Raw genomic sequence first — 13,677 nt, 5'->3', positions numbered from 1 at the left:
GTTCAGCTCCTAATGCACTGCCATTAGCACTGTTGTCTTTTTCTCTTCTTTCCTTTTCTATTCCAAGGGCCAATTTAAATCGCATTAAAATCCTAAATAGCTGCCTTAATTAATGGCTCTCGCGGCTCCAGCTGAGATAATCTCCAGCTGACTAAAGCCATCGCCTCCCCAAATCGGTTGGTGACTTTCAGCTCCCCGGGAGTTTCGGGCTGGGGAAGGGGACGGAGGGGGCTGAGCAGTGGGGTCGAGCGGGCTCTATCCGGACCCCGAGCGCTTCGTCGGGCCGGGAAGGGAGCGGAGCCGGCTCCCGTAGGTCCTGGCACCAGCAAGACTTTTGGGAGAAGTTTGAGGAAGAGATGTGAGGTTGGGGATTAGGTGTTTTGGGGGTTGGGTTTTTTTTTTGTTTGTTTTGGTTTTGTTGTTGTTGTTGGGGGGGTTTCCGTGGGTTTTTGTTTGCTTGCTTGTTTTTCCTGCTGATCCGTAAAGGGTTATTTTTCTGGCTGTGCACAGAGGAGCGATGGAAAGTCCCTGGGTAGGGATCTCACCTGCTTTGGAGGTCTGTGCTGCTCCCCTCTCCTGCTGGGGTAGAGGTTGTGTATGATGTGGTTTCTGTCTCCCCTTGCTCCATTCGAAGCTGTGGGCTGTCATGACCACACAGTCCCGGCTTGGCCTGCCTCAGCAGGGATGTCAGGGCCACGCACACATGGGCTGCGCACCATGCAGAGCAGTCCTCGGCATCCCGCAAACTCAGGCACACGTGCAGCGTACAAAGTGTGTAGCAAGCGGCCACTCAACACACACACAACACGCACACAACACGCACAGCCTGCCAGTGCCTCCTGTGGGGAGCACAGCTCCCCCTCCTCCAACATCGCTTGCTCTGCTTCACGCAGAGCCCACTCGTGGGACACCGCGGGTAGAGCCTCAAACCCTTACCACACCCTCACACGCACAACCCACACCGCACACAAGCCTTCCTCCCGCAGCCCCGCGGGCTCACGCCCACCGTCCAGCAACGCACAGGTATTTTCCCAATCCGCTACCGCAGAGAGGGTCCGGAGAGGCATTGAAAAGTGCTGATGAGTTCTCATGGCTTGTGCATAGGAAAGAGGAATGAAGCCGATGTCTTGTCTTTTGGCTCTGGTTTGGGTCCTATCCTTCACCCCAGGAGCCCTAAAAGTACTCCTGTGTCAGTGCTGATACAATGGAGGGCTGGTCCTAGGTGCCTGACATTTAACATCCTTTTGCATGTTCACACAATCTTTAAAGTTGAGTTCCTGTAACAATGCCCCTTATTTATGTTATTCTATTTTCCACCATAATACCTTACTTCTTCCAAGCAATTTTTTTTTAACATTGTCTAAACTTAAAACTCTTAACACTCTTAACAGCCTTAAAAACTGTAGCTAAGAGGCTGGTCTTAAAAACCACTGACCATCCCCTCAGTCCTACTGAATCTTTCGGTTCATATTAAAAAAAAAAATGTCTTGAGCATGCAGGCACATCCATCTTTCCTTAGCATGAATATTGTAGTGAGGGACGTTATCTCAGAATTGTTTATGCTCATGGAACAAGCTGGTTTACGTGACAACTTACATAACGCAAAGTTCGTTTCACCTAAGTGAAACCAAAGGAATAACTGGGAAAAAAAAGCAGTACTTACAATTTTTCCTGACAAATGTAGATGAGCTGTAGAATTTTGAATATTTAGTTCCTAAGAACAAGGGCTGGGTGATGTGAGGATAATTTGAAGAACATTTTAAATTGCTTATAGAACTTTGGGAACTGAACGTGGGGTTAAATACTACTGATAAACTCTATGCAGTTGGCTGCTTGCTTAACTTTGCTGCTTCCTAAGGAAAAAAAAGCTGAGGAGAGGTAGATTTTCATGTCTTTATTTTGTAACACACTGTAAACTTGCTAGAATTTCAAAGCAGAGCAGAAAATATACTGTAAGCTGGAGACTCCTACTAACAGCACCTGTAGATATAAATAATAGACTAATAAAAAGCGTAGCATATTATTAATATTTTATATAAGATTAATCTGTAGGCACTCACGTGCGCCTATACTTAATAATGTACACAAGTGCACAAACATGCATATATCCTGAAAAACAAAATAAACAGTACTTCTGCGCTGTTGTCACCAGTATATTATGATGTTTCCTTCCATAACTGCATGATATTTATAGGTGAATAGCTTGGAGAAAGGGACTATGTCTTCTTGAATGAATATAAAATACCCATCATATTGCAGCTGTTATGATTAACAAGTAAGAAATGACCTTGCAGAGCGTAAGGATGTGTGTATACATACAAAATTATAGGCACACATTAAAAAAAAATTGTATCTAAAGTGCAAATAAATCATCCAGTGGCATCAATAGATATTTCTCTCTCTCATTCCTAATAAAGCAATAACATTGCTTATGAAAAGCTTAACACAGGTGAGAATACAGATTCTGTCAATGAAAAAACGCACAAATACTTAACTCTGAGGGCGTCGGGGAGCCTTACATTTCAGCAGATGCCCAAGCGCATAACTAAATCAGAATAAATCATCGCACTCCAGCCACCCTATTGTCCTCTTCATCTATACAAAGGGAAACCTATAATCAAAACAGACCAAGCTCTTTTTGCATCATGCGTTATCGGGATTTTCATTGTGTTGACAAGACTGTTGGGTTAGAGTATGGCTCTGTTGTTCTCCTTGCTGTCATCTACACAAACCGTCATCAGCTTGTGTTGGCATTTTCTACTGACTTGTGCTATTTGATGGGGAGACAAGAATAAGGAAGGGAAAATACTCTCCCAATGTTTGCTGTGACTACGTTTTGCAGTATCACATAGCTTAACTTTTGTTCATCCTAGGCTTGGGAAACAAAGCAAAAGTGCAGTTCACACAAAGAAGTATGTTGTGTTGAGTATCAACTAGTCAACTAGAGGGAAAAGGATTGAGTCCCAAAATTAAGCTAGCAAAAATGAACATAGGCTTTTGTTATTTCTGTCCTTCAGACCACTTGACAATAATCTCCTGAGGTGATTCGGTAGCTGAGGCAATTCAGTATATGACGGTACCGGGCCCCAGGTCTTTCACCCAAATGTGGTTTGCTGCATGAAGTAGATCTCTGCCTCTCCCGTCTTTTTCCTTTCAAACAATCATATTTGTTGAAATCAACACAAAGATGACAGATCAGAGGGTAAAAGTCTGTCATGAAGAAAGACGTAATTGAATAGAGTTGGATAAAAGAGAAGCCCTGAAGAAGGGTTTGTGTGTCTGAAAGCTTCCCTTCTTTCCCTCTTTTTTCCCCAAATCTATCAGCTTCTATATAAAAGAAATTTCAGCTTTGTTTAAATCTTTTCTTGCTTGTGCCTTTAGACCTCCGTGGCTGTAAGAGCACAACTACCGTCATTTACAATCATCTCTAACACAGTATCTTATGGCAACAGATGATGTCACACCAGACCACGGAATCACTTCCCTGTGGGAATAAACAGGTGTCCTAAAAAGAGTCTTTTTAACATTCACAGGCCCATTTCACCTGGTACTCGGAAAACGAAATTGCTGAGGCAATCTGCTGGATGATCCTACCACTTCTCTCACCTTCTGCCTGCTCTCATTTTCTTTTTCCTAGCCTTGCAGTAGGACCAACGGTGCGGGTAACTAGTCAGGGAGCAATGGCCACAGGTTTTCCTTCTTGATGTATGCTGGTGGGCACAACACTTTGCCGTGGCTATGTGTGGGGCTCTTCATCTGATTAGCTGATGGTGTCTTATGTGTCCTGGCACCAGAAGCCAGTCTGTAAAGTTTTCTAAAGCAAGTAACAGCTGCTAACTGGAACAGGGATCTCCAGGTTGAACTGCTAGACTCATGCAAGGCATTATTTCTGTTCTATTTTTGAGGGCATTATCTTTGGCTTCTTCAGCTGGTGTCTGTTAGCATCCCACCTCTCAAATAGCCTCTTATGACAAGACCAACCCAACAGTTGAACAAGGATTGACTTTTCTAACAGCACCTACACTGTCATTGAGTTGATGGGAAAGAAAAGCTGTTTGTTGCCACTGCTGCACAACTTAAAACATAGCTCGTCCTCTCCCCATGGAGCTGCATTTCTTCACAAAATCATTTCTCCACTCTAATGCATGATCCAAATATGGGGGAAGGAATACACCAAAGTGTGTGCGTGTAGCAAGAGACCTAACAACCCTTCATTTTCCACTGTGGCTGCACTTATCCTTTCCTTTCTCTTCCTAGCAGCTCTCCCTTTGTTTACTGTCAGCCCTTCTTCCGTTTACCACCTAGTGTAAAGGCCAGGACTTCATCCATCCCCTGTCCAAGGCGGTGTTTGTGGTAGAAGATCCGTGCCTTCAAAACTGTACACAGTTTGTGACATAGCTTTGTCTAGAAAGCACCACCCCGCTCTCTGTTGCTGTGTCAATGAATAATTAATATACTGAAATAATTATATGCAACAGATTTTACCTTCTTGTAATTTGCAACTTGTTCTCCATGTTTCTGGAAAGCAAATGACTTAGACTTGTTGTTTTCTGTTACTTTTAACCCATACCTACCTTACCTGGAATTGCTTTATGTATGATCATGCAGCATAGGCACGATATTTTTAAACGTTTTAGGCTGTAAACAACCTTCTACTAAATAGTAATGAGAAGTGTTCCAGTAAATTCCGGTTAGGGTAGGAGCAGCTGCAGGGTAACAGGTTTTTGGATTAAAGGAACAATTATTTATCTGGCATAAATGGTGCACATACTGGCTTAACCTGGCAAGAAGATAAACTTTAATACAACACTGCTTTCAGTACAGTCTCACTCATTATAAAATGTACAGACTTATTCAAGTAAATAAATATGTACACATTGCTACTGTTTTCTTGACACGTATATATATACACGTGTGTATATGTATTGTGTGGCAGGAGATGCCAAACAAACAAATCTACTCAGTGTTAACACTCTTCACAAACGTACCTGACAGACCAGAAGCTTGAAAATGTTGATTGAAAATATTTACAGGTTTCTGTGCAGCCCTGCCTCAGATATGGAAAAAAACCCAAACACCAAACCAACAAAAAACCCAAAAATATTTCAGGCATGTGGCACCAGATTTCTTTATTTGAGCATATGAACTCACAAATTGTAGCTTTGAGTTGTGCAAAAATGCGCACAAGTGCCCTTAATGTGTCTATACGTTTGGTGATGCATGATTTGTCTCTATATTCTGTCTGAGAAGTGGACACTAATATCTATCCTGTGGCATAATTAGAAAAGTCATAAAATATCCTGCTGTACTGTGTCAGGATCTCACCCATCTGGGATTTATACCAAGAGATGTTCTTTTCTGGTTTTGCTGTCAGCACAAATGTTTAAATATACCTTCAAGAGCTGAAATATTTGGAAAGAAATTCTGTTTGCCTTATGTAAGCAAGCAATAGTCTGCCACTAATGAAGTTTCATCCTTCAGTTATGTTCCTTTGTCTCTGCTAAAACCGAAACATACATAGTCACCTTAATTTTAAGAGGGATTACATGTAGAAGAAGATAAGGTAAAGGTGTTAAGATCTTGTCTAAAGTGAGCTTTTTTTCTTTTTTTTTTTAATTCTATTCTATTCTATTCTATTCTATTCTATTCTATTCTATTCTATTCTATTCTATTCTATTCTATTCTATTCTATTCTACTCTACTCTATTCTATTCTACTCTATTCCATGCTATGCTATGCTAGTCACATTACAGAATTTAGATTACGAACTAAAAATTTTAAGCATTATAAAGTGAGCTCTTGCAGTGCAAAAAGATTAGGCTGTTCACAGGAAAGAAGAAATTACCACTGTAGTTTCAAAAATACAGTGTCTTTCTTTTAATGAATGATTAGCACAGATTCATTCTGCTGTAGGAAGGTCTTTATATCATTGTCCTCACAGAAACCATCTGGACTCCTTCTAGTAGTGGATTGAATTATATGATATTTTATATCACTGTCATATGCAGCTCATTCTTTTTTCTTATCTTTCCCCCAGGGAAGAATTGTGCATGCCGTGGTAAGATTTATTTCTTCCACAGAATTTTTTATTTTAGTTAGGTTGGAGAAGGCAGGTCAAAGAAGTGTTTTGCACTTGGTGATAAAATATGTGCTAGTCTTTAAGATCATTTTTTCCCCCTGGGAGTTTGTACTATCCTCTTGGATCAGTTACACAGAAAGTTTTCTCTCTTGCTCTCTCACATATTAACTTTAAGTTAAAAGTTCAATTTTGCCTGAGGAGTTATTGATCACAGTCTTCATTGAAAGATTTGGTGATCATTCAGCAGTTTTAGACGTAGGCCAAGTAATTGCCACTTTCAAGAAATAAACAATTCCAGAACTAACCTGAGATATAAACTGATGTAGCTCCATAGATTTCAATCATTAACATCAGCTGAGGATTTGACCTAACTTTAGAAGGAGTATACAAGAGTTCAAAGGTGTAGAAAGCTGTTCTAGCTGCAAATCACTGCAAACGTACAGTGCCGTTGCATCTTTGTTATCCTAAACGCTGCTAAGATAGTTAAAATGAACATTTCTCATTAGAACCAATGATGTCCTAAATTTTTCACCAACTGTTTTTTTTAAAATTCTGAGTGATACCTGAATCCAGTTCAATCTTACGTTGTTAATCATACTAGATACCAGACTCGAAAGACTGACAATATGTAAGTTTTACTGAGCATGAAATCAAATGAGGTAGCCATAATGATCTAATTTGACTGAAAAGCTTATAAGATCTAATAGTTCACTTTTCCTGGACTGAAATTTCAATCCGTTCGTCTTTCTCAAAGCAGCAATGTGATGCAATATTTAAAAAACAAAAATCCAAAAACTACTCCAAAAACACAAATAAAATCACCAACAACAAAACCAAGAACAAAACCAACCGCAAGTAAACAACGGAATCTTTCTTCATGACTGAATTTGTAAAAATATGGAATATGAGGTTTCCCCTGCTCTCACATTTCTTTTGTTTTGTAGGCGGCACCTGCGTTGTTAACCCCACCGACCTGTTCTGCTCTGTTCCTGGTCGCTTATCTCTACTCAGCTCCACTTCAAAGTACAAAGTGACCATTGCAGAGGTGAAGAGGCGCCTTTCGCCACCAGAATGCCTCAATGCTTCCCTCTTAGGAGGTATTTTGAGAAGGTAAGTTGAAGGTGAGAATAACAAGTCCTAGACAGTGCCGTAATTTCTGTAAATTTATTTTCTACAAATAGGTTTTGTTCTCTTTCCCCATGCGGATAAGAGGTCACAGTTTGGAAAAACAGAAGGAGATGGATTGGGAGTAAACGCTGTTTCTAGGGACATTTTCAAGAAATGAGAAAAATTAAGATTGCACTGACATTTTTTACAGAAAGTTTACATTTTTCAGTGAACTGGGGTTTTTTTTACCCCCTTAGTTCAGTTACCCATCAGAGATGGATAGGTGTCACTTTGCCTTGTTTTGAATGAAAAAAAAAAAAAAGACCTTTAATGTGTGCAAAATTTCACCAGATCTAAAAATCTGACTTCTTGTTGAGAAACTATTTCAAGGTAAATTTTTTTACCAAGTTCAGTTACAGCCCTTACTCATCAAAAACCTAAACCGTGGAGGTGTAGGGATGCCTTTTTCTCCTGTTCTCCCTTGCATGCCTTCTGAGTACAGAAAAGATAGACTTAGCAGAATACAATGCTTTTACTTTTCTTATCGTGAGATACTGGAGGAGAAGCAAGCAATTAGGTAAAAGTTTGCCTCTGACCCTTCGCTGACCAGAGCAGACACCTTCAGAGAGCGGTAGCAGAGAGGGGGAAAGCGGCAGACTGCGCCTCACATTGCAAGTGGAAAACAAGGAGGCAACTGTAATTCAGCCAGGCATATGTAAGTCGCAACATTCCTGAGGCGTCAACTTAGATGGCATGAGTCACTTGAGTGCCCTTTGATCAAAACTAGCTGGAAAGTCATAGGCTATTTCACTGCTGTCACTGAAGGCCACACTGATCCTCATACTTATACTGAAAGTCATTTTAACCAACCTGCGATATTCTAAGATATGTAGCAGTCCAAGAGCTGTCTCGAGCCGTCTTGCAGAGTTAAGGCTGTAGATCATAAAATTTGTTTCAGGGACACAAGCCCCATTTACCTGCCTCTGTAGTCATTGAAATCCAAAATCTACATCCACAGAAGTTTTCCTCTGTTACTGCTTCACCTTGGAGAGGCCTTCAGCTAGTATTCACTTTAAATACTGATTCCACAGACTTCATCAACACTCTTGCAAGCTATTAAGAATGCAAGGGCATCAGCCTGAACATGGGGACTCATTTCTCTCTTCTGTTAGAAGGCTACAATGATCCCCAAGAGCTTTTGCCCCAGAGCAAATATCACTCTTCCACATCAACCCTGGGCATGGTTCAGGAGTTGGCAAAAGTCAGGGACTACTCTCCGCCAGCAGTTTGGATGTACTAATTCTGTTTTTGCAAGGCGGAGTGTGTAGATGAATGGATCTGGTCAGGCTATACATGTAGGCATCACAGCTAGAGAACAGACTCAAGAACTGTGTAGTTGACCAGCAGACATGTAGCAAACCCAAATCTCGTTCATGGTTCGCCTGAGACCTGGCAGCATTTGTTTTGCATCCTGTCAGTGGCCATTGCCTAGGTATTTCCCCAGTTAGCGCTTCTTCAGAATAAAGTGTTGTCAGAAGATATTTTCTGACACACAACATGGTCCAAGTTGTGGTATCTCTTAGTGGGTTAAAACGAGCATCTAAATGGTGATATTCCAAGTTTTGTTCTTTCCTCTGCCTGAAGGAACTTGAACCTGCACCACAAAACATCTAGTTAGGCATGCTTAATACTCAGTGATTGGTTATTCTAAGCTGAGGGCCCCTCAATCTCATTTGGGGCTACTTAAGTATTGGTTGGACAAAAGCAAAGGTGTAACTGTGGTGGTGACTCTATTTTCTAATGACCAAGTCATTAATTTGGGATGGGAGAGATCTGGGTTCCAGTCACTGCTCTGTTCAACATTTAAGCATTTTTACATTAGTTGTTTGCTGCCAGTTGGCTGCTGCATTCGTCTAAAAGACAAAGGTTAAAATTCCCTCAGGCTGAGCAAGAAACTGAACCTACATCTGCTGCATAAGTGGATATGTCTCAAATGCTTCAAACACTGAGGTACTGTAGAAAAAACAGGTGTGGGATGCACCAGGAACAATTTTGTGAGGAAAAAAAGTGATGTAGTCATCTGGGATAAGGGCATAGATAACCAACGATGGCTGGGATTTTATCTTCAGCATTTCCTCTTGCTTTATCCTTCTTTCCTGTAAGTATTGGGCTTTGTAGACTACATTTCTAAGTACCCAGGTCTCTACATAAATTATACAGTGATAGCTGGAGCTGGGTTCCACACAGACACCTACATTTGAGTAGTCATCTGGCTTCCTTTTCTAGTTGGGTGAGATAAATGGGCAAAGTCCCCTCATTCTAGACATCTGTTTAACATCATTCTAGAAGTGCATGTTTCTCTCTCAATTGTCTTGGGAGCCTGGGGTGGCTAAATCAGATCCAAGCAACTGTACTGTCAATATTTATACTCAGTCATTGCAATTCCAGGCTCTGTGCCCAACTCAGGACTGTGGGTTCCACCAGGTGGAAAGCTGTCTGAAGATCTGATGCCCCTGTGACAGGCATTAAAATGTCTAACTTTGTCAAAGGACCAATGTGAGACTCGTACGGTGCGAGCAGGACATTAGGAATATAGGTCTGAAAGATTTTCCATTGATGTCATTAGTGCAGGCATTACCTCATACATTTGTCGATAAGATGTGTACAACTTCTAAACTTATATTAACATGGGAAAAACCGTGCAGAATAAAGACAAGTTTCTCTTTCCTACTGTTGTCTCATGACAGAGCAAAATCCAAGAATGGAGGACGCTGCTTGCGAGAAAAATTAGACAGACTGGGACTGAATTTGCCTGCAGGAAGAAGAAAAGCAGCAAATGTCACACTCTTGACTTCCTTGGTAGAAGGTAGGGTTTATAATATTGCAACATAATATAAACATAATTAGAATGTTTCTTTGTATATAACACTTTTCAGCCGCAGTGTTAAATATCATAATCTGTGTTTTGTACAAAGAGGAGAACTGTCTTGCCTAAAGCCACAGACAGAATGAGTGGCAAAATGGAAGTTCACTCTGAGATGTCTTGGCTCCCAGCAAGTGTTTTGGTCCTGCAGTTTCCTCAGTATTGATCTGTGCTTTCTGTGCTGGGATCTGACTTACAAATCAATGATCCAAGTGTTCTTGTGAGAGAGATGAATGTCTTATATCAACTCTATAAGTAGGTTTGTTTATCCTCTTTTTTTTTTAACTTGTGAATTTCCTGGACCTGATCCAAAAATGTGATTTTTTTTTCCCCCCATAAGAAGACATAATATTTAGACAAGACTTTTCCCCCACACATAAATAAATTAAATCTGTCTTCAGATAAACTCTAGGCAGGCCCATGAGATACTTTCTTGGCCTTTATTTATTGTTTAAATATCATTCACCAAATACTGCCAGGCTCTTCAAACCTTCAGCTGGGAGATGCAGGTTCAAACCCCTCAGGCAAAGGGAAGAAACTCAACCTGAATCTCTTCTATTCTGGGTGAATCCACTAAGTACTTGGTTTGTTGTCTGGCTGCAAGTAGCAGCTCTGGGAATTTCAGATCCCTCCTCCTTGATGTTGAGAGCACTCAGCTCATCCTAAAGGTCAACACCTTCTAGGATCATAACCTCAAAGGTCCGTACAGATCTAGGCAAGTAGGCTGAGGTCTCAGCACATATTACCACAGAATCACAGAATTATAGAAAGGTTGAAGCTGGAAGAGACCTCTGGTGATCTTCTAGTCCAACCCTCCTGCTCAAAGCAGAGTCAATTAAAAGAGGTTGCTCAGGACTTTGTCTAGTCAGGTTTTTAATATCTCAAAGGATGGAGAAATAGTGCTGAGTCCAGAACAATTAATGTTTTTCACCACCTAAGTGGACGGCCTAAGGTTCTCAGGGGCCACTGAGCACACAGAACTACAACGGGGCTGCTCTGAAATACAAATGTGTCCGTATCACACCTGCTTGTAATAAAGAGAAAGCCATAATGGAGTTACAGCCTTAGAAAAGGGAGCTTTCTCCCCTAGTCTAGAGGGGTAAGGGCTGTTCCTATTCTCAGTCCTTTATGCCTCTTGGGTCTTAGCAGGGAAGAATAAACAGAGCTATGTGGTCAGCTACTCATTTATTAGAAGAGACTGAGAGTGAGGAAGTCCTCTTTCAACTGCTGGCCTGGGATTGACTGTAAAGTACCTTTACTGTAAGTCAGAATTCGACTCCTTTTTGCCAGGGATGGAGCTGTGCTTGCCTCCCTGCCCTTTCCTCAAAGCCAACAGCAAACCTATTATCAAGCCTATGGTATTGCTTTTGTTCTTGGACTGCCTTAGTGTGAGTTACTGAGGAGAGTGACCTCACTTTGACAGAGACCTGTTTGCCTAGATATTCCAACAATGAATTTTGTCTACTGGAATTTTTAGGAAAGGCACCACCATGTGCATTAACATGACAACAGAGAACAAAATTAAGCTCATTTTCTGTCTACGTAACCAATCCTTGGTGAAACTTGGCAGTGCTCATTGCATTCTTTGTGGTGTAAGCTGTCCTCCCTTTGTACAGGCAGATATTACTTCCAACTTGTAGCATGGTTACTGCAAGGAAACCCATCCCTCCATGGCTCCTGCTGCTGGAGGAGGCAGAAATGGAAAGACACAAGCTTATTCCAGGTTTTAGAGAAGAAAACATGAAGAAAGCAGTATTGGCTTTTTCGTGTGTGGTGTCAATATACAAATCGACATAATGATTTATTAGTCTTATTAAATCCCTAAATATCAGGTGCACTGCGTGGACTTCTCATAAGGACCTGGAATTGTGTCACTCATGATTACTTTAGGTGTTTCTAAGTTTATTGTTACTGAAGGACCTCACAGTCTTCTAATATCTCTGTAAGGTAGGAATGTGCTCAACCTCCTGAAAAGGCAAAATTAGTTGTATGGTGATTAAGGCATATTGATCAAAGCCATCTTGAAAGTCTCTGGCATGACTAAGACTTCTCTTTCTCTAAATAGACTAAAATCTTTGAGTTTTGGGGAGTACTGCTAAGTTCAACTGAAGAACTGCAGTGAATTTGTAGGCTGTGGTGGTCATGTGAAGATCCAGACTTTATGAAAATTATTCTGTGGCTCCTTATTTTTCTGCAAACTTACTTCTTTTGGGGTTCAGCATGACTACTGGGTGTTTACTGTTATTCTTGTTTTGGTTGGGTTGCACCTTGAGTGTCTTTGGTAGGGACCTCTAGGGCCCAAAGTAGGACTTGTTTGACAGATCAGTTCTGTTCTTTACGTTGTCATCCGCATAAATCAGCACAATGGGTGGAAAGACAGACTGGGAGAATGAGTTCAGCATTTCAAGCCTCTCCACAGCAGTATGGGATGTATCTTTGTGCAACCTATAGGTGAGGGATGCCCTCTAGTGCCTAGATTAGACGAAGGGAAAGGTCACTTTTTTCTCAGCTCTAAAAGAAAAAAAAATTCCTACATCCTAGACAATACAGTAAAGGCTCCTCCATTAAATATCAGTATTGCCAAGGCTAAGCCGTACTGCTGGCTCAACCGAGTCAAAAGCCTCTCCAAAAAGAGCAAGAAAGGATGTGAGAAGAGGGGGAGGTGTCTATATCTGTTTGGACAGGTCACTTACAAGGCAGAGACATAGTGTAAATGTTATTGCAGATGTAGGTAAAAGCAATTAATGAATTAATTTTAAACCATCAGTTATTTATGAAAATCAGAAAAAGCACTTACAAAAAATCTGGACTTTGCTTCCCTGTCAAACCTAACTAAGCCACTGAATTTACTAGACATAGAATTGACTGCATTCATCATTTGGGGACCAAAATTTTTGAGAAAAATAGGTCAGTGGTTACTTTTTTCACCCTGCTATCAACTGTCACGCTTCTCCCCCACCAGCGTTTGTTTAAATATCCTTCCACTTGTTCCTCCTCCCTTCTCACCCTACAAATGGAAAAAAAACCCTTTCCTTCCACCTCCCGCCTGTCCCTCCTCCCCCTGGACAGCGTTTCTGCTGGGTAGATCATCCAGAGGAGGCGAAGCCGAGGAGAGAGTAGGAGGTTCAGATGCTGAGTGTCCCTCTCCTGGGACACAGCTTCTGCCTTCACTCTGCATAGGAGCATCACTCACTCTTGCTAGACCCATGAGACACCCACGCTGCTCCTTGCACCTGCCCACAGAAGCCTGTCAAGGTACGCAGGCTGGCCTCTCCACTGGGGATTTCTAGAGCTGTCTCTGCCAATTCAGCTTCAGCAACTGTCCTCTTCCATCATGCAAAGCTCTCTGGTCAATTGTCAAATTATATAGGAAAGGCAGCGCTGCCTATAGCTGCAAAGCCGTGGGCTGGATTGAAGGGGAAAGAGTCAACGATCCCCAGCACCAATTCTTTGTCTGCCAGAGGAAAGAGCTGGGGATATTGCACGTAGGGAAATTTGATTTTAGATTGAAACAAGGCAACTGGCTATAAAAGCCAGGGATTTTAGGGGTCTCTACCTTTAGTATGAC

The 13,677-nt window shown here is 41.5% G+C and overlaps 1 protein-coding gene across 1 annotated transcript in view; it reads left to right on the top strand.

The window, feature by feature from the left end:
• Positions 1 to 13,677, top strand: part of TFAP2D (transcription factor AP-2 delta) — a 54,037-nt gene that overhangs the window by 8,851 nt on the left and 31,509 nt on the right. Inside the window, exons 3-4 of the mRNA XM_075750035.1 lie at positions 7,024 to 7,189; positions 9,934 to 10,052. Of these exons, the coding sequence (XP_075606150.1) occupies positions 7,024 to 7,189; positions 9,934 to 10,052 (285 nt within the window). The remainder of the gene's footprint in view (positions 1 to 7,023; positions 7,190 to 9,933; positions 10,053 to 13,677) is intronic.

Source organism: Balearica regulorum, chromosome 3 (assembly GCF_011004875.1).
Source record: "Balearica regulorum gibbericeps isolate bBalReg1 chromosome 3, bBalReg1.pri, whole genome shotgun sequence".
Taxonomy (NCBI): domain Eukaryota; kingdom Metazoa; phylum Chordata; class Aves; order Gruiformes; family Gruidae; genus Balearica; species Balearica regulorum.
Note: the sequence above shows the minus strand (reverse complement) of the source record. Positions and strands in the feature narration are given on the sequence as shown.